General features: G+C 47.5%; 7 protein-coding genes across 7 annotated transcripts; 3 read left to right on the top strand and 4 right to left on the bottom strand.

Annotated features, from left to right (window-relative positions):
• Positions 1 to 760: 760 nt before the first annotated feature.
• On the bottom strand, positions 761 to 2,769 carry DFJ58DRAFT_786461 (uncharacterized protein). Its single transcript, XM_041390084.1, has 11 exons — positions 2,653 to 2,769; positions 2,564 to 2,590; positions 1,925 to 2,514; positions 1,828 to 1,873; positions 1,633 to 1,773; positions 1,509 to 1,574; positions 1,394 to 1,462; positions 1,267 to 1,337; positions 1,114 to 1,210; positions 1,053 to 1,060; positions 761 to 1,000 (listed from the first exon to the last, which is right to left on the bottom strand). The coding sequence occupies exons 3-11, from the start codon at positions 2,270 to 2,272 to the stop codon at positions 968 to 970; spliced, it is 879 nt and encodes a 292-aa protein (XP_041244184.1). The 5' UTR covers positions 2,273 to 2,514; positions 2,564 to 2,590; positions 2,653 to 2,769; the 3' UTR covers positions 761 to 967.
• A 1,540-nt stretch (positions 2,770 to 4,309) lies between these two features.
• Positions 4,310 to 4,870, top strand: DFJ58DRAFT_359363 (uncharacterized protein). Its single transcript, XM_041380012.1, has 4 exons — positions 4,310 to 4,432; positions 4,482 to 4,538; positions 4,590 to 4,794; positions 4,845 to 4,870. The coding sequence occupies exons 1-3, from the start codon at positions 4,340 to 4,342 to the stop codon at positions 4,776 to 4,778; spliced, it is 339 nt and encodes a 112-aa protein (XP_041244183.1). The 5' UTR covers positions 4,310 to 4,339; the 3' UTR covers positions 4,779 to 4,794; positions 4,845 to 4,870.
• Positions 4,871 to 6,132: 1,262 nt separating this feature from the next.
• DFJ58DRAFT_359314 (uncharacterized protein) lies at positions 6,133 to 7,385 on the bottom strand. Its single transcript, XM_041380011.1, has 7 exons — positions 7,265 to 7,385; positions 6,922 to 7,210; positions 6,820 to 6,865; positions 6,627 to 6,767; positions 6,506 to 6,571; positions 6,257 to 6,453; positions 6,133 to 6,188 (listed from the first exon to the last, which is right to left on the bottom strand). The coding sequence occupies exons 2-6, from the start codon at positions 7,180 to 7,182 to the stop codon at positions 6,344 to 6,346; spliced, it is 624 nt and encodes a 207-aa protein (XP_041244182.1). The 5' UTR covers positions 7,183 to 7,210; positions 7,265 to 7,385; the 3' UTR covers positions 6,133 to 6,188; positions 6,257 to 6,343.
• Positions 7,386 to 8,947: 1,562 nt separating this feature from the next.
• DFJ58DRAFT_786429 (uncharacterized protein) lies at positions 8,948 to 9,404 on the top strand (the record flags this gene model as incomplete). Its single annotated transcript, XM_041390083.1, has 2 exons — positions 8,948 to 9,265; positions 9,321 to 9,404. A coding segment is annotated over one exon (270 nt), but the record flags the coding sequence as incomplete, so codon positions are not given.
• A 2,333-nt stretch (positions 9,405 to 11,737) lies between these two features.
• DFJ58DRAFT_727590 (uncharacterized protein) lies at positions 11,738 to 12,899 on the bottom strand (the record flags this gene model as incomplete). Its single annotated transcript, XM_041385495.1, has 8 exons — positions 11,738 to 11,754; positions 11,809 to 11,905; positions 11,974 to 12,056; positions 12,102 to 12,170; positions 12,223 to 12,288; positions 12,344 to 12,484; positions 12,537 to 12,582; positions 12,639 to 12,899. 8 exons carry the CDS (start codon positions 12,897 to 12,899, stop codon positions 11,738 to 11,740), a joined length of 780 nt encoding a protein of 259 aa, XP_041244180.1.
• A 1,126-nt stretch (positions 12,900 to 14,025) lies between these two features.
• Positions 14,026 to 15,667, bottom strand: DFJ58DRAFT_913893 (uncharacterized protein). Its single transcript, XM_041395349.1, has 2 exons — positions 15,244 to 15,667; positions 14,026 to 15,193 (listed from the first exon to the last, which is right to left on the bottom strand). The coding sequence occupies exons 1-2, from the start codon at positions 15,401 to 15,403 to the stop codon at positions 14,457 to 14,459; spliced, it is 897 nt and encodes a 298-aa protein (XP_041244179.1). The 5' UTR covers positions 15,404 to 15,667; the 3' UTR covers positions 14,026 to 14,456.
• Positions 15,668 to 16,076: 409 nt separating this feature from the next.
• Positions 16,077 to 18,202, top strand: DFJ58DRAFT_702927 (galactose oxidase). The gene is made up of 5 exons (XM_041383639.1): positions 16,077 to 16,171; positions 16,225 to 16,877; positions 16,987 to 17,176; positions 17,411 to 17,713; positions 17,792 to 18,202. The coding sequence occupies exons 2-5, from the start codon at positions 16,443 to 16,445 to the stop codon at positions 17,935 to 17,937; spliced, it is 1,074 nt and encodes a 357-aa protein (XP_041244178.1). The 5' UTR covers positions 16,077 to 16,171; positions 16,225 to 16,442; the 3' UTR covers positions 17,938 to 18,202.
• Positions 18,203 to 18,273: the final 71 nt, after the last annotated feature.

The raw sequence follows: 18,273 nt of genomic DNA, 5'->3' as shown, positions 1-18,273 counted from the left end.
AATCATCAGCTGTTCCATATTGTACATCACATGTGTCTAGCGGTGACGTAGCATTGACATTGACATTGATCCCCGAGTCTAAGATCTCAATCAATACAGACGCCTGTCGTTCAATATGCAATCGTCATCCGCTGTATCGCTCGGTTATTAGTACTACGCGTCCGTCTGACGCGAGTGGTAGCCGAGATACGATACCTTCTGTACTAAACCCTCGTTTGACCATCAAAATTCGTCCATCCGCAGCACACCTTAACTCACTTCAAGTGTTATTTCATCTCCGCACATCATGGACTCGGAACAGGGTTCATGAACTTCGAATGCAGACACTCTGAGTCAGAGTCCAGACCAAGATAGATATTGCTGGTGTCGAAGGCCGGAATCCGGAGAAAGGATCAAATGCAGCTTCAATAGCTGCAACCGATGGGAACTTGTCTTTATTTCAACGTTCCTCTATCACCGCAGTTGATTCCATTTGTGATAGTTTCATTGGTTTGCTTGATTGCTTCCGAGGTAGATTGGTTCTGCAGCAACATATGCAGTGTTAGTAGTACCAGCGCTGATAGGAACAGAGAAATCCAAAAGTTATATCCGCTCGTTTGTACGATGCCTAGGATGTTTTTTTTGGCAATACATGTTCATGAATGTTCATCGACATCGCTTGGTAGTACATACCCCTAGGATGTGGGAAATTCACACGGGAGGGGGGTCTGGTCTGGGAGGGCATAAGGTGGCCTCATGTCTCCTCATCGTGCGGACTTGCAAAATACTAACGTGACTGCGGCACATCAGCAGAACTTTATAACAGAATGAAATGTACGAAATTGGTATGATACGTGATACTTGGACTTCGGTTTGAACCAAACGGCGGTCAACCTAACCGGTAACCCGGTATTTCTCGAGCGAGGACCTCTTGAAGACACATTTGTTTCTTCTTTTAGTACATTGTATTCGGAAGACGTCTGGCTTGCTAAGATAAAACGACACCTCCGTCAACAGAAATCTGTAGTGTAGTGAATACCTTGAAAGTTAGGGGGTCAGCACTGTGCACTTACGCATTGCCCTGTTGCAGCGTCAGACAAGCTGCAAGAAATGAACAGCAAAATAAGAACTCACCTGTAATGAAATGCGCCTCTTTTGATGCCAAATAACTGACAATGCTTGCAATATCCTCTGGTTGACCATTATGTTTGATCGGCCGGTTCCCGATTAGCTGCGCGACGTGAGCCAACGGTACAGAGACGTGTGAGCATGAAGGGAACAACAGACCTGAGCAAGGTAATTCGTCGAATCTTCGTCTGCCAGGCTGACATTTCCTGATTGGTCAGAAATGCTATCCACTGAGTTCACGAAAGCGATCAGCTTCGAGTACAGACTGTGTTCACATGAAACGCACGTATCTGGGTTTGTATGACACCCGGCGCATAGGCATTGACTGTAATATTATATTTTCCAAGCTCAAGAGCTTGGCCAGATTCAGTGATTATTCACTCAAAGACGTTCCTGCTCACCAGCCGTCTGCGTCAATCCGCGGACAGCGAACTTGCTAGCGCAGTATGCAGCAGCTGATGGAAATCCTGCAGAAAGCGCTCATGTCAGCCCTTCGAGCTCGGCTCAACGCGGAATATCAGTCACCGATCTTTCCGGCGATGGAACTTGCGCCAATGATCCTACCGCCGCGGCCTTGAGATATCATCTGTACTGCGGCGTGTTTATAGCACAGGAAGACTCCGCGGGCGTTAACGGTGAATGTACGCTCCCAGTCTTCAACAGTGGCTACACCACGTCATGAGATTGCAGCGCATACTCAAACACAACATCCGAGCTTACTTGCCAAAACAGTGTTGGCTCCTGGAATACCAGCATTGGCGACCATCTGTGGAAACATCATAAGCAAGCTTCCAGGAATGAAAGCTCAGGGTCCTACCACATCCAATCCACCCAGCTCTTTTACGGTGTCGTTGATCATATTCTTGACTTCCTCCTCATTTGTCACATCCGCGGTCACGATACACGCTTTGCATCCCAATGCCTCGATTTCACTAGCGACAGCAGCCAGTTGGTCACTTTTCATAGGGAGGTCGTTCAAGGCAATGTCGAAGCCATCCCTCGCAAGCCGCAGAGCGATACTGCGACCGATGCCCTGAGCAGATCCTGTGATGAGTGCGGTCCCTTGTTGAGGCGACATGATTATGGTAGAAGGTGATGGGCTTGCTAGAATGATAAAGTGGTACAGTCGGATTATATATGCCACAGGAATGCTAGCTCCTTTCATATCGCTTGGAGGTGGAAGACACTAACTACTCTTGGACTATCCCTTGCCATAGAAGTTAATCGCAATGTCAATGATTACGACGTTAGCTTGCGTGAGTTGTGTCATGAATGGTCCGGAAACTTGTGCTCCATCGGTGCCGTTAAGAGTGGCAAAAGTTATATGCTACCGGTGATTTCAAGCTGTTCCGAGGTGTAAGTTATTGCCAAAAGGTTGGTCTCCGACGGTAATGGACGAAGCCTTGTCTGAAAGGTGTAAAATGGCTGTAATACGTAAACATCTCATGGATATCACCTCTGCCATCACGACCAGTTACCAAACCTTGCGAGAATTTTTGTTATTCCTGCTTCGAAAATAGGCTATAGTTGCTGTTGTGCACCCACAATCAACGAGTATAGCAGGCTTCTGCTCATGAGCTTCCACACTACCTGAGTGGACCAACGATTTTCAGCAGCCAAAAGTGAGTATTCAAACACGTACCAGAGAGATTTATCATAGGATCATCCAATGACACGGGAAACCACGACAAGGACGACATCTCCGTCTATTGAGATCTGGAGGTTCAATCAGCATATAGTTTTATCAATACAAATCGTTCCTACGTATTAAGTCCTATGGATTCGGACCGAATTAGCTACGTCCCGATTTATCGTGACAAAGGACTCACCAGGAATGAAGTGTGCTTCTTTCTATGCAGGGTAGCTTACGATACCCGTGATATGCTCCAGCAGACCATCGTGTTTTTGGTTTCCAATCATCTGTACGTGTTACATCGATGATACAACGAACAATCTCGTACTTGAGCGTTGTGGATCTGGTGTTCTTTCTCCATCTCATTCAATGCCAATGTTCCAGAACGATCCACGAGATCCGTTTTAATGCGTGACGTCCATTCGCAATACATTGGTGTCGACGCTAACGCACACATCGGACCTGCTTACATACAAATTTACAGTGATGTCGTATTTACCGAGTTCGAGAGCTGGAAATTTCTTGGCCACGGTAACCCGATTGAGAGCATCGAATACCTATGTACCAGCGGATTGCGTTAAACCAAGTCAAATCGCAAACGCCTAATTTGCTGGTGCAATCCGCGGCGGCGGTGAGTATACCTGAAACCCAAAATTATGGCAGGTGAAATGGGCTGCCCGGTCGAAGACATCACCCGCTGAAGCAACGTAGGAAGGGCGGTGGAAAAACGCACACACTTGACAGGAACGAATTGCGACCATCTGATGAATAGGTCAGCACGAAATCAATCCAGTTGTACTCATGGAGACTAGACATACAGCATACAACCTCCTAAGTATGGTCTACAGCAGAGGCGACCATTTTCTTGACTTGCGTCCTCCTCGGAGACGATGAATGTCTTTCTCCTACGGCTCTCAATTCCTATTGCAATAAGTTGATAACATTCGGTGGCGACATCATTAAGAGCGACATCGAAGCTTCTGGTTAGACGGAGCGCAATTCTCGGACCAATGCTTTGAGCAGAACCACTGATGAGAGCAAGGCCCTTTTAAATGGTCATGTCGATGGTGTCTTGATGTAGCTTGTCGCAGACGCGCCAAATTATATACCTACATGATGATCACATCCACTGAGAAACTTAACCAGACGAACCCACAGATCACTTGCGCAGTGCAATGCAACTATAGAATCTGCAAAAGGTTTGGTCATCCAGTCTTGTGGCAAGGGGCAATGACAGGTGCACTTACAGTGCAAGGTTTTTTGTATCTTTCAATTCTCTTTTTTCTTGGAATGAACACTGAGGTGCGGCTGAAACCAAGACAAAGAAAATCTTAGTACAGGCTATTCATGTTCGGCAGAGCCTGATCAAGGTGATCCAGCCTCAACTTCATCACGTAAGGCAAGATTTTGTTTGAATGACTCGAAGATTCATGCACATGGAGAATACTAGTGGACCAGGTCTGCGGGAAGGTAACAGTCTATTGCCTTGATGCATCATGGATAAATGTTGTGAGTACACCCGAAGTTCAAATGCGTTGGAGAAGAAACACATTGTTGTACAGTTTCCCACGCTAGCTTTCCTTCACAATCATTCCTTCCATGTCTTCGTCACGAACTACAGAAGACACTTATGAAGCACAGAATGACCAGCGACTAGATGAGTTACATTCGAAGATACGCACACTTCGTGGAGTATGATTCATATCGCCTTATTTCTACAAATCTCTGAACAGTCTTCCAGGTTACCACGGACATCTACGACGATGCCGAAAGACAACATCTGACTCTGGATGATACAGTACCTTAATGGTTCTCCTCTTCGCTTTGAAATATTAATATTCGCACATAGGGAAACTCTTTCTCTAGCCTTTCAACCTCCTTGTCTCAATCCTCTCGACGAGCTGCGCAAGCATTTGGCCTCTCTGGCGCAGGCGGCGTCAGACAGATGCGGATAATATTGTATATCGTTGGCTCTTTGCTGGCATTCTGGCTCGTTTGGAAAACGAAAGAGATCTGGTGGGTCAGCGAAAGCGCATGAGCCGCTGTAGTTACCCGTGAGTACTTTTCCGTGATTGACACTATTCCCGACGCTAAATCGAACAAGAATTGGGACAAGTGACACTCCGTATATATATAGGATAATCCGTATAATATCTATGCCCTCGCATGAATCAGCCATAAAAGCAACAGGGGTATCGGAAAGGGACCCCTCCCGCTAAGTAAGTGCATCTCCTGTTATACAGAAATTTGTCACGCAGACCTTCAATACGATTCCCATCTGCAGATGCCTAGATATGTCGGCCACAAAGTGGCGACCCTGCGTGCAGCTTAGCAGCGTCGACTTTCTAAATTTCCAGTAGGAAGTTTTGTCCTGCTCGAATACTGCGCACGCTCTGTGGCGTGGGACTCCCGGGTATCGAAATAACGGATTTGTGTGTGCATTGCAGTTCTTCCGAGTTCTCTTCTCGCGCTGATCACCTTTCTGCATTATATGAGATTATACTAGACATGCTGATTATAGATTCAATAAGTATTATTCTTTGCGTAATCCATTACTTGAATCTTGAAGGCAACGACTAGACTTGCAACGATTCGACTCCAGTCTTCAGGAATATTACTGCGGAACCTCGGAACCTCGAAACTAACGCCTTGCCCGATAAAACTCAGGCGGCCAGATCTGCGCTGCAGGGCAGAGATGGCACGCTTGAAAATGAGTTATACAGCACCAACCTTGTATAGTCTGTCATGCAGTTCTATCGTCATGCCAGGCTCGTGCGCGTGACACGATGTAGGATCTGCACAGGTTTTATGATTGTTCCATACGAGAACCGAGATCTTTCTTAGCCTCAGGTTAGAACCTACATTCGAAACTGCGTTTAGCGAATACCCGCTCTTCTGAGATAAACGTTCTGTTTAAGTCAGGGGTCTGGATGGACGACGGTAAGCACCAGCTAGATTTTTGTTTATACGGACTCTCATACGAAGTTTCTTCTAGTTTGCTAGCAGTAGAGGGCATGGGCCTGCATGGACAAACAACGCCACTTACACATACTCGAAGTGTTCTGATCCTCAAGCTTAAGGCCTTACTGGCAAGTCGATCAGCACCACCACTGACCAGTCCAGCGAAGAAATCCTCATTTTAATATTGTAATCACGCCATAGCATCTGCGAGGTGTAAGAACATAACTGTTCACAAGGCCTTCTCAGCTCATAGTGGCTCCCCCATCGACAGAAATCTGGGAGTAGAATCAGACCAGCTGTATACGGCAAACTAAATTGACCTACACATTGACCTGGAGACGTAGCATGCTAAGTGAGCAAGAGACAGGCGTAAGGAAGGCATGAGCTTACCAGTAATGAAGTGCGCTTCCTTCGATGCGAGATAGCTTACAATGCTAGCTATATCTTCGGGCTGTCCAATGTGCTTGATAGGAACATTCTCAAGTAACTTATCGAGGTTGTGAAGAAAGCAGGTATTCAGTATCTGAATAAGGTTTGTCATCGTGTTGTGCTCACCGACATCATCCACTTCCTCGAGCAAGGATCGTCGACAAGTCGTGTATAATCTGCGTTCCCAGACTCGTCCATCATGATCTTGGCTAACTAGGAGTTAACTAGGAAATCGGAAATTGGTTCGACCTTACTCATAGGAGTCTCTATCGCGCCTGGAGCATATGAATTTACAGTAATGCCATATTGACCGAGCTCAATAGCTGTCAAGAGGTCTTTATCAAAGGCTGTTCATACGAGTATCTCAGCAATCACCTGCAGCTTGAGTTAGCCCTCGAATTGCAAATTTGCTCGCTGTATATGAGGAGTTGTAGGGAAAGCCTGTCTGGTCGATTAGATAAAAATACTCGAGCAAATTCATATCTATACGACGCACCTATTTTGCCCGCGATCGAGCTCGCACCAATGATTCGACCGCCACGCCCCTGTTCAATCATCCGCATGGCAGCATACTTATAACACAGATAAGGTCCACGGGCGTTTACTGAGAATGTATGATCCCATGACTCTACAGTCGCTAGTGGAGGACATGAGAAAACGTCAATCGTAGACTTTGACCCAGATCGTACATGATACAAGCGAGGCAAGCGTTACTACTCCAGCATTAGCAACCATCTGTGTACGATATACATTCAGGGAACACGTCTAGTGAGATAAGAAGAGTCACTAACGACGTCCAGTCCACCAAGTTTTGTAACAGCATCATCGACCATCTCTTTGACTTGTTTGTTGACGGACACGTCGGCAGGAACGATGCAGACTTGTCTCCCAAGGCTCTCGATTTCAGTCGCTACCAGCTCCAGCTTGGCATCCTTGCTGGGTAAATCATTGAGAGCAACGTTAAAGCCATCCCGTGCAAGCCGAAGAGCGATGCTGCGACCGATTCCTTGAGCAGACCCAGTTATCAATGCGACACCTTTTGAGATAGACATGAGCGTGGCGATTCAGCGTAACGCAACTCTTGTTGGCCTATTATAAGACTTCTATCACATACTCCATGGGAATTGGACGTGCCATATTCAGATGAGCGCTGAGCCTTGAGGTCCCGAGTTAGGGGTCATGCGTTGTCAGATATGTGTTATGCGATTAATACATAATTCATTCTGACTTCTCTGGAGGAGGCCCAGCAACATCTAGGGCTGAGTTCACCTATAACATTGTCGACAAGAATTTGAAATTGCCGGAGTACTTTAGGTGGGTGAGTGACGCGCCAGTGGATCTGAGAAACTTTCATCCAGATCTTGGAGTAACAGAGTCACGATGTAATTGTAAATTTGCTTGTTCCATGTTTGTACTTCTGACGTGTGCAATAGGTTCGCTTAGGCTATATCGATGACAATTATACTATGCAGCACGCACCGTGCGGTTTGCAAGACGTCTGTGTTAGTCATTGACATAGTCCTTGTCCGACTTCCTTCCGGCACTGTACTGCCAGTATGGTCGCACTATCTGCTGGTTTGGAAATGTAGCAGCGCACTCAGCTGCGTGACAACCATACTGGCAAAGATCGAGGTACTTCCGACTCAAAGATCGTGCCTGAGGCTGTAGCACCAGGTGACGAGCGTGGAGGATTCAGAGGAACTGATGAGGCTCGTATTGAAGCATAGGTTTTCATCTGGCAAGAAATACGTTCCTGAAGGCTATTGTATTGCTACAGATGGGTCGCTTCTCGTTGATACAACAGTTACAACTGCAGAACCTGAGGAAATAGGAAGAGGCAAGCGGAGACGGCGTACCCCAACCTCCAATAATATGGTGGATCTTTGGTGATGATTCGATTTGCCGTGCTGCCGTGTATATTTTCGAGGTCCGTTGTATTTACTGTTGTATTTACCAAGAACGCATCTCAAACGTCACAGTCACCACATATGGTGTTGGGCAGCATCTGCCTTTGTATACACGCGTCGTCTATAGGGCTCGGTGAGAAATACGGATGTAGCAACGCCAGCCACCGACTTGCTTATTCCTCAGGCTAGCATGTCTTGTGTCAAACTAGTCTTTTTATTTTATTTTGCGCTGGCAAATGACTGCTAATCCTATGCGACTTCAACCCGTCCCCGCTCACTATATCGGCGTGGATGTTCATGCCCAGCCTCGCAGTCACATCTCATCTGGTACACCATTCAGGGCATTAGTGGATGGGAGTGGACCAGATCGGGCTGTCAATGTACAAAGGTGGATTGTGGCCTTTGTCACTGTAGCGGTTGCCCAGGAACCGTTGACACTCGGGCTGCACTGCTCGGAGTCAAAGGCTTAACTTCATTCAAGATGAAAGACAGTGGAGAAGCACAAACAGAAGGGGAGGACTTCAAGCGACGACAATCCCACTGAAGCAGGTTTTCACTGATCCCCGTCGTTTTGTGCTTTTCTTCGCGAAGCCTCTACTAAGTGAGTCATTGTCGTCTAGCCTTTTTTATATATGTTCATTATTAATGATATAGACTGGACGTTCGGGCTTTCATTCTTTTTGTGTAACGTGGCCGACGATGAGTCAATCCCAGCGGTTCAGATATATATATTATCCACGCAGGTTCTGATTCTAGGGCTCCAATAGATTCATCCTAAATCATCCGTCGTGAAGTTCTGCCATCCAGGCGCAACCAATTTTCCAAATCAATAGAACTTCAAGTTTTTGCCCGCAATAGTGTTTTAATTCCAGGATATAAAAGCAAGCTCTGTCTACCTTAGTAGTTCAGAGTCCCCTTTGGGAAGCTTCTATCACTTTGTATATATCATGCATTTCTCCTCCTCGTCGTTACTACTTTGGCAGCATGCATGTCTGTCACTGCCGCACAGTGCAAACCTTCCTTAAAGGGCTGCGATACGAACGATGATTGCTGCAGTCACCACTGTGCTCCAGTGAAAGTGAGTATGAATAGCTTGCTTTGCATCCAGTATTCGACCCTGTTGCTCACCCCTTGCACCTTGCAATATCAATGGCGCGGCGGTCTGAAAATCTGCCAGTAAGACTGCTTACCGATGAGCTGGCAGCCCGTCCATGAGCACATCTGGACAGTGAGTCGTGTTTCCGCTTTCGCATTGGTGCTGTGGCTGAAGGCACAATATATAGTTCGTTGCTGACTTGGTCAATGTGGTTGTTCCTGGAGTCTGTTATTTTCCCTGCTTCATGGGCAATAGAGGCGCCTTTTTGATTAATCTGAACACTCATTATTGACTACTTGAGGAGCGATTTCAATGTCCAGAATTGTGCTGCGTCATTCAGAGCTTGAATATTCATTGCCGAAGTCTGCATTATGTGTATAGCGGCTGTAGCAGTCGAGGCGGGAATTTTGACCGCCGCTGCGGCTGACGGGCGCGTCAAACTTTGGACATTTTCAATATCCATTCAACATCGTCTCACCACCCAACTTTGTTTGCAGGTTTTCACGCTTGTTCTTGCTGAACATTCACTTATGGATGGATCCTTCAAGGTCTATCTTAAGTAGTCATAGCCGACTGGCACCAGAACATTAGAAATATTGGTGGTGCGGATTCAATATTCAATATTCAATGCCGACACATGTCTTATCGCACCCTTGACATTCATGGACAGCTCTTCGGAGTTCATCTCAACCTCTGAAGTGTACTGGCCAAAGTGATCACCACAACGGAATCCAAATCTATTTCTCTTGGACTGTGCAGGTTCGAAACCTGCCGATAAGTCATGAACACCCTGTATCAATATTCACTCATAGATGGTTTCGTCAGAGGCTCATCTAACTGGTCTTAGCTAAGAGGTTACCACAACAGAATCAAAATCTGTTTCTCTTGAACTACGCAGTTTCCAAACCTGCCGACAAGTTATTTTTATCTCGGAACACCCTGACATTCACTCATGGATGGTTTCGTCAGAGGTTCGTCTAACTGGTCTTACTAAGTGATTATCACAAAGTGAAGCTCACAGCGGAAGTGGGTTCTGAGTCCTGACGGACCCGAACCACACAGTTAAAGCTGAACAACGATGTTAGCAAGAATGCGACAGATAATATTCATACGGGGCCCGTAAGATAAGCTTGATGGACAGGTAAGGATTAAGTAGATGGGACAGCAAGAGAATGATGATGATGACGAGCAAACGAGTTCGTAACGCGGTCAAGCTCTAGCAAACGCTCCGTGTTGGCAGAGGAGGCGATGAAAAGAGGCAATATGGTATTGGGGCACCCGATTGGATACCTTGATTCGCTGACGGACTGGACGTCGTGTAGCATCAACCTACATATGTTGATAAAGATCTGTGATGAAAGTGTCACGTACAGCGAGTAGCGACTTGTCGCGCTGATCCAACAAAAGTTCATCGAGGCCAACCTCTTACTATCGCAGAAATATCACAAGTGTACGCATTTTGTCCTCAAGGGCGGTGGCTAGTGGCTTTCCATCTGCTCAAAACGACACAGATTGCATGTCAGATACATGATGGAGGGGCGAACTGATGCACTGGTTGTTGCCGAGGTTCCATAATCGCGCTGTGTCGTCGTACGGTGCGCTTGCGAGGATGCGGCCATTCCGGTATGGTGAATCTTTGGTGACGGTTCAATTTGGCGTCATGACATCCCATACTCCCGCACTTGGCGGCCCTCAGCTGCCGGACGCGTCGTAGGCATTTGCATATATTGCAGTACAAGGTGGTCACATTCCGCAGTCTTGAGAGAGCTGTGTACAGTTGGAGTTATCATTGATCAAAGAGTACCAAAACCTTGGCCTTAAGTGGAGCGCACACATGGCGTCGATGCGAATCTGCCGTCGGATTCGCGACCAGCACTATACACGCTGGACAACGGGTAGCACGAAGTGGTGCTGCCGTAGTCGAGCTCACCGTTGCTCACAACGAGCACGAACGTTTCGGCAATGTCACCGGTCACCAGTGTCGACTCAGAAACCTGGTGTGACATACAAGTGACATGATTTATATCATTGTTAGGTGTGCTCTGTATACAGAATAATAAATACGGCGGACTATGAAAAATATATGCGCGTCACCAGAGATCCACCATACAATAGATACTGTCCGCGAGAACCAAACATGAGCGCTTGAGCTTTGATTATCACTGCCTTTTGGCGTAACTGTTAAACGTTAAGGGACGACAGTCTTGACTACTTACACGTAGTCAGCCAATCATTGAAAATCGTTCCGATCGTTCAAGATTCGCAACGGCCCTCCAGGCATTCCAGGACCTTCCCTTTCTCTTTTGCATTCGGTATTGCAGTCGTTCAGGATGGAACGCAATCGGATTCAATTCCACTTTTTTCGACAATATCAACGATAAATACTTGATTCAGACGCGATGTCCTCAGTCTCCATGACACATCGCTGTAGCTGACCGCTGACCAGTCCAACGAAGAAATCCTCAATTTAATATTGTAATCACACCATACCAACTGCGAAGTGTAAGAACATAACTGTTTACAAGGGCTTCTCAGCTCATAGTGATTCCCCCATCGACAGAAATCTGGGAGTAGAATCAGACCAGCTGTATGCGGCAAACCAAATTAACCTACACATTGACCTGGGGACATAACTACGTGAGCAAGAGACAGGCGCAATGAAGGCATGAACTGACCAGTAATGAAGTGCGCTTCCTTCGATGCGAGATAGCTTACAATGCTAGCTATATCTTCGGGCTGTCCATTGTGCTTGATAGGAACATTCTCACGTAACTTATCGAGGTTGTGAAGAAAGCAGGTATTCAGTATCTGAATAAGGTTTGTCATCGTGTTGTGCTCACCGACATCATCCACTTCCTCGAGCAAGGATCGTCGATAAGTCGTGTAAAATCTACGTTCCCAGACTCGTCCATCATGTTCTTGGCTAACTAGGAGTTAGCTAGGAAATCGGAAATTGATTCGACCTTACTCATAGGAGTCTGTATCGCGCCTGGAGCATATGAATTTACAGTAATGCCATATTGACCGAGCTCAATAGCTGTCAAGCAGTCTTTATCAAAGGTTGTTCATACGAGTATCTCAGCAATCACCTGCAGCTTGAGTTAGCCCTCGAATTGCAAATTTGCTCGCTGTATATGAGGAGTTGTGAGGAAAGCCTGTCTGGTCGATTAGATAAAAATACTCGAGCAAATTCATATCTATACGACGCACCTATTTTGCCCGCGATCGAGCTCGCACCAATGATTCGACCGCCACGCCCCTGTTCAATCATCCGCATGGCAGCATACTTATAACACAGATAAGGTCCACGGGCGTTTACTGAGAATGTATGGTCCCATGACTCCACAGTCGCTAGTGGAGGACATGAGAAAGCGTCAATCGTAGACTTTGACCCAGATCGTACATGATACAAGCGAGGCAGGCGTTACTACTCCAGCATTAGCAACCATCTGTATACGATATACATTCAGGGAACACGTCTAGTGAGATAAGAAGAGCCACTAACGACGTCCAGTCCACCAAGTTTTGTAACAGCATCATCGACCATCTCTTTGACTTGTTTGTTGACGGACACGTCGGCGGGAACGATGCAGACTTGTCTCCCAAGACTCTCGATTTCAGTCGCTACCAGCTCCAGCTTGGCATCCTTGTCGGGTAAATCATTGAGAGCAACGTTAAAGCCATCCCGTGCAAGCCGAAGAGCGATGCTGCGACCGATTCCCTGAGCAGACCCAGTTATCAATGCGACACCTTTTGAGATAGACATGAACGTGGCGATTCAGCGTAACCTGGCGTAACGCAACTCTCGTGGGCCTATTATAAGACTTCTGCCACGTACTCGATGGGAATTGGACGGTCCATATTCAGATTTGAAGGCTGAGCGCTGAGCCTTGAGGTCCCGAGTTGAGGGACATGCGTTGTCAGATATGTGTTATACGATTAATACATACAACTTGAAGCTGTCATAGTTCGAACGTTCATTCTCTGACTTCTCCGGAGGAGGCCCGGCAACATCTAGGGCTGGGTTCACCTATAACGTCGTCGACGGGAATTTGAAATTGACGGAGTACTTCAGGTGGGTGAGTGACGCGCCAGTACTAGTGCCACGTGGATCTGAAAAAACTTTCATCCAGATCTTCCGGAGTGACATCATGATGTAAATGTAAATTTGCGTGTTCCATGTTTGTACCTCTGACGTCAAACGAGATTGCACGAAATGAGGATGTGGCGAGAACCTCAAGATTCGAACCAAATGTTTGCCACATTCTGAGGGGATGACGAAGAAATGAAAATGCAAATAGAACGCGTGTGCAATAGGTTCGCTTAGGTTATATCGACGACAATTATACTATGCAGCACGCACCGTGCGGTTTGGACGTCTGTCTCAGTCGTTGACATGGTCCTTGTCCGACTTCTTTCCGGCACTGTACTGCCAGTATTGTCGCACTATCTGCTTTTTTGGAAATGTAGGAGCGCACTCAGCCGCGCAGCAACGATACTGGCAAAGATCGTGCCTGAGGCTGTAGCACCAGGTGAGGAGCATGGAGAAAGTGATGAGGCTCGTATTGGAGCATCTTTCATCTGGCAAGAAATACGTTCCTGCAGGTTACTGTATTGCTACAGATGGTTCGCTTCTCGTTGGTACAACTGCTGACGTGCATGAGGAAACTGTTGTCCGGGCATAACCTGAGGAAACAGGAAGAGGCAAGCGGAGACGGCGTACCGGTACCGCAACCTGGTATGAAATTTGGAAATGTCGAGCCAAGGCTATTACTAGTACGATCCAATAATAGTTCATTAGTCAGCAGTACATAATTTGCCTTTCAAAATGGTAGCGTAGTCAGCCAATGAAAATCGTTCCGATCGTTCAAGTTTCGCAACTTAACAATTCAGCAAGGTCTTCAAGTTCAGTCGGCCAGACGCTAACAGCCACATCGTCACTTGCCACTGCTCCAGTGGTTCCAATCAAATGCCTAGTAGCCAAGAGTATATGTGCATGGTACATTCGACTCGTAACTTGAAGGTGCTGGAAAACTAGGTGCAAATATTAAAACTACTGACATAATGTAGAAGAAACATCATGGAAGGCAACGTATCAGTTGGTACAGGGTCCAGCCCAATGGTATGCAGTGCGTAGTGTCATGAAGAGAAAGTGATTGCATAGACAGACGGCATAAAGGCATACCTAGACTCGCATACATCAACATACCGAAACATCAAGATCCCCGAAGCATACAATTGCTCCATGCGAGCGCGCTGTATATGCATATATCCACCATGAGCACATGGTAGAGGCTCAAGAGTCAAGAGCCTAGAGTAAGGCCTAAAAACCACCCATGAACCCAACCATCTCTACTTCACCGAAGCCGTCCCGTTTGGCGCGTCTTGCGGCCTTGAAATCCGCACCGCCGATTTTAGAGCCTGCCGCTGTCTTTGCTCTCGCGCCCAATAGGCCCGCCTCGTCCGAGATGCGGGGATGCTTGGGCTTGAGCAACGGTGGTAGCCCAGTCATAGGCAATGGCGGCGGGCGATGTGCGGATTTATGCGGATGGTGGGAACGATGAGGTGAGTGAGCCTGATTAGCTCGTGTGGTTGTTTTCAGGACGACAGTGTGATGATCTATCGAGAATGTGACAGTGTCGTCGTGTGATGGGTGCACAGGCCGCGAGCGGCTATGATTATGCGAGCGTTCGGGCATCGCGGTGTGTGGGACGGCTGTCCTCGGGCTGGCAGGGGTGGATGGGAAAACGGCTTCTACTGGAACCTCTTCACCTAGCCTCCTCCGTAGCCTTTCCATTTTGCTGCGCTTGTGCGCAGCCTCCCTGGATGGAGTGAGAAGCTGTTCTTGAATAGAAGATTTGCTAGAGGAAGTTGATACGATGCTAGGGCGCCGTGCAGGTGCAGTACGTGGGGGCATGGGCGGGGAGTTAGAGTCCATGGCAATGCCACCAGAGAGTTTCATAAGCGGGGGAAGGTGAGTCGGTTTACGATTCCTCCATGTGTCTTCTTTGGAGGGTTCAACTGGAGTGGGTGGTCTTGGAGGCGTTACCATGACGAACTCTGTACCTCATCAGCATTATCCAGGTGAGTGAAAGGAACGATAAACTCACGATCATCAATATCATCGACAAACCGCGGGATATCGCCGAGCATGCGTCCTATCTTCTTGGTCGAGCGCACTAGTGCAGAGCGCTCCTTCGACGAAAGGGTGTTGTTGGTTGGGGGTGCAAAGGTGCGAGGTTCAGGGGGAGGGTATGTATGTGATGCCATAATGGATGCTAACTGATGATGGTTTGGGTATTAAGGTACTATGTGCTACAGATAGTGGGGTGTAGGGCGAGGTTCGTAGGTGCCAGACGCTACAGAAAGATAGGTACAAAGTGCAGGTAAGTGTCTGACAAAGGGACTCCAGGACCCAACGGATGAGAGAGGAGTCGCTGTGAACTCGAGTTATTCATACGGCTCTTAAACAAAAAGGGTTATCAATGTGGGCGAGGGATCCCCGTCCTTGAATGCCGTACATGCTCTCCCATTTCTCGGGTTGACATGGCGAATCCGGGAGTGCGTTTATTGTATTTGTGGTATAGCACCGAAGCTCGTCTGATCAAGCCAGGGAATGTAAGACAATAAAGACCTAACCGATATTGGATGAAAGGAACGCCTAATTTTGGACATGGACGCTTTAAGGGCACGCCGCAGTGTTCAAAGGGTGGTAGCTGCTTCTGCCAAGCTTCCTGATAGAGATCTGCACTTGTGCTGCATTCATAAATGTCCCTTGTAATTGTCGGCTCGCGGTTACGGTGATGATAGCATTCGGGACTGGCTCGGAAGCAAGTTTTAACGACGTCACGGTCGCCCACACGTGGAGCTAAGCTTGAGAACCAAACATCCGACCCTTGAGTAACTGAGATCCGACGTGCAGACGGGCTCAAGGCTTCATTTTATCGCGCACGCTAGCAGACATTATGGACCCGCCGGAAGCACTGAACGACCAAGTAATTTCATCGCCGAGGGCAAGTATGTGATAGAGCTCGAGAGGTTATGATCCTTGTCCTGTGGGAGAGTATAATAGGCTAATTGTAAGTTGCCAGCTAATTATGGCCGCAGCTGTGAATTTGCGAAGAAAATATGAACAAGTTGGTCGACTCAAGGTCAGCTGCCTGGGTTTTCAGTGCTTATCGATTGTCGCATTCATCTCGACGATTAATATTGTCACATTGTTGTCTTTTTTGCTAATCGCCTAGTACATAGTGCCAGTCAGGACTCCGTAACTACTCCTACGAAGGATATCGTGACAGTTCCTGATCTGATGTCGATCTGGTGGACATGCCTATCATCTCTCTCAACTAAAGCACGATCATCCCACTGTGCTTCTATCGCGAATAAAGGCACCCTCCTGCTATATTCTGGCGAGTTCCAGCCACGCAAGCCTGTTGATGGAGATGTTCACGTATTTGATCTGAACAACGCCATCCAGCAATCCGTAGCGGATAATGCTGGCTTGTGGCGCACCTTGTCCGCATCGTTGAAGCCGGAGCCCCGAGTGGGCGCGACAACGGTGTTCGATGGGGGAAATCTGTACATGTGGGGCGGAAGGGGGGGCATTGATATGGCGCCTCTAGACCCCAAGCAGTCAGGCATATGGAAGGGGCAGATATTGCAAAATGAGGTGATATGGGAGAGGCTGGAAGGTATGGGCGACGAGCCCGTCACAAGAAGCTTCCATGCTTCCGTCATGGCTAATGTGAGCGTCCGCAAATGCGCCTTACAACCTGAGCGCTCAGCGTTTCATCAATTTACAATTCGTTATCTTCCTGAAAGTTGTTCTCGTACTGATCGGGATTTGTATACAGGGACAATTGTACATCCATGCGGGTTGTCCTGCTTCTGGTCGCCTCTCTACTCTTCATTCTTATGATCTGCAATCCTCTCGGTGGTCTCTCTGCGCAGATGCTCCCGATCCTGCGCGTGGTGGAACTGCTATCGCTTCTGTAAAAATTCCAATGTCTTCCTCCGATGAGGAGGTGATCATTCGATTTGGTGGTATGTTGTTCTTTTATGTCTGATGTGCGCTCTACCTACGACATTCGTGATCCCCGCTTCGTAACCTTATCAAACAGACAAAGTCTGATAGCATTCACGCTCTTTTTGTTTTCCCCTTCATATGCGCCCGACTTCTGTTCATTCTCTCCTTTTTATCGTGGTTGACAGCCTGGTATTCACCATCGTTCCAGCCTTCCTTATCTCTAAATTAACTAATATCTCACATTTTTTCAGGTTTCGCTGGGTACCAACTCCCCACCTCAACACCACCACCCTTGGATATTTACACACCGAGTACCAATTCCTGGTCAACCGTTGTACCGTCTGGCGACCCGCAACAGGGATATCCCGGAGCGCGCTCTGTCCACGGTCTCGTTCCTCTTTCCACACTTGATGGCACTGGAATCGCATTGCTATACCACGGCGAGTGTGAGGCATCCAACTTGGGCCATGCGGGTGCCGGGAAATTCTATGATGATGCTTGGGCGCTGGTGTGGCACGAGGGTGCGCTAAGGTGGAAGAAGCTAATCCTGGAAGGTAAGTCAACCTTGGTTCGCGATTCATCGTGCCTGCGCCACAGCCATGTAAACATCCATCGGCTGATCTCATTCACAGGTGATTCAACTCCGGAGGGCCGTGGCTGGATCCCTTCAACGTCTTATACCACCCCTGGAGGTAATACTCGAGTAGTTCTCTCAGGTGGTCTCCTTAGTTCGAACGAGCGCAGTGGGGAAGTGTGGGTTGGCGATGTCCAACTCTGAGCTCTGATTTCATTCCGAAAGGTACGTGCGCTCCGAATCGTTCGAAATATACTTATAGTTGTGATAAGCATGGGAGTTATGACTCCACAATTTCGTGTTTCTTCTCCAAGCCTTCATTTCAGAATATTCAAATTTGAAACTATGATTTATCTTTTCTTTTGCTCTAGCGAATCAGGTTGACTGCAAGTCTGGGCGTCCTTTGTAAACAATAACTAACTCCCGTTTCATACAACTTAATGATGATCAATGATCGATGATCTCTGAACCTGAGGCCTGAAAATTCATCCGTTGGATCGATTGTGGACAGGGTGAGGGGCTTATTGAATTCTAGGTACT

Source organism: Suillus subalutaceus (assembly GCF_016647625.1).
Source record: "Suillus subalutaceus strain FC151 chromosome Unknown DFJ58scaffold_49, whole genome shotgun sequence".
NCBI lineage: Eukaryota > Fungi > Basidiomycota > Agaricomycetes > Boletales > Suillaceae > Suillus > Suillus subalutaceus.
The sequence above is the reverse complement of the archived record's forward strand: the minus strand, read 5'-3'. Positions and strand labels throughout refer to the sequence as shown.

Bases quoted from the DNA above. Each gene is read 5' to 3' on its own strand.
- DFJ58DRAFT_786461 (XM_041390084.1), bottom strand. From the start codon at position 2,272: ATGAAAGGAGCTAGCATTCCTGTGGCATATATAATCCGACTGTACCAC. The intron at 1,463-1,508 runs GTGAGCAGGAAC...AATCTGGCCAAG, and splicing joins CGGATTGACGCAGACGGCTG to CTCTTGAGCTTGGAAAATAT. The intron at 1,338-1,393 runs GTGCGTTTCATG...TCGTGAACTCAG, and splicing joins TGTCATACAAACCCAGATAC to TGGATAGCATTTCTGACCAA.
- DFJ58DRAFT_913893 (XM_041395349.1), bottom strand. From the start codon at position 15,403: ATGGCATCACATACATACCCTCCCCCTGAACCTCGCACCTTTGCACCC. The intron at 15,194-15,243 runs GTGAGTTTATCG...GATGAGGTACAG, and splicing joins TGTCGATGATATTGATGATC to AGTTCGTCATGGTAACGCCT.
- DFJ58DRAFT_359363 (XM_041380012.1), top strand. From the start codon at position 4,340: ATGTCTTCGTCACGAACTACAGAAGACACTTATGAAGCACAGAATGAC. The intron at 4,433-4,481 runs GTATGATTCATA...ACAGTCTTCCAG, and splicing joins AGATACGCACACTTCGTGGA to GTTACCACGGACATCTACGA. The intron at 4,539-4,589 runs GTACCTTAATGG...ATTCGCACATAG, and splicing joins ATCTGACTCTGGATGATACA to GGAAACTCTTTCTCTAGCCT.
- DFJ58DRAFT_702927 (XM_041383639.1), top strand. From the start codon at position 16,443: ATGTCGATCTGGTGGACATGCCTATCATCTCTCTCAACTAAAGCACGA. The intron at 17,177-17,410 runs GTATGTTGTTCT...ACATTTTTTCAG, and splicing joins GGTGATCATTCGATTTGGTG to GTTTCGCTGGGTACCAACTC. The intron at 17,714-17,791 runs GTAAGTCAACCT...TCTCATTCACAG, and splicing joins GAAGAAGCTAATCCTGGAAG to GTGATTCAACTCCGGAGGGC.
- DFJ58DRAFT_359314 (XM_041380011.1), bottom strand. From the start codon at position 7,182: ATGTCTATCTCAAAAGGTGTCGCATTGATAACTGGGTCTGCTCAAGGA. The intron at 6,768-6,819 runs GTACGATCTGGG...GTCCTCCACTAG, and splicing joins GCTTGCCTCGCTTGTATCAT to CGACTGTAGAGTCATGGGAT. The intron at 6,454-6,505 runs GTGATTGCTGAG...ACCTCTTGACAG, and splicing joins AGGGCTAACTCAAGCTGCAG to CTATTGAGCTCGGTCAATAT.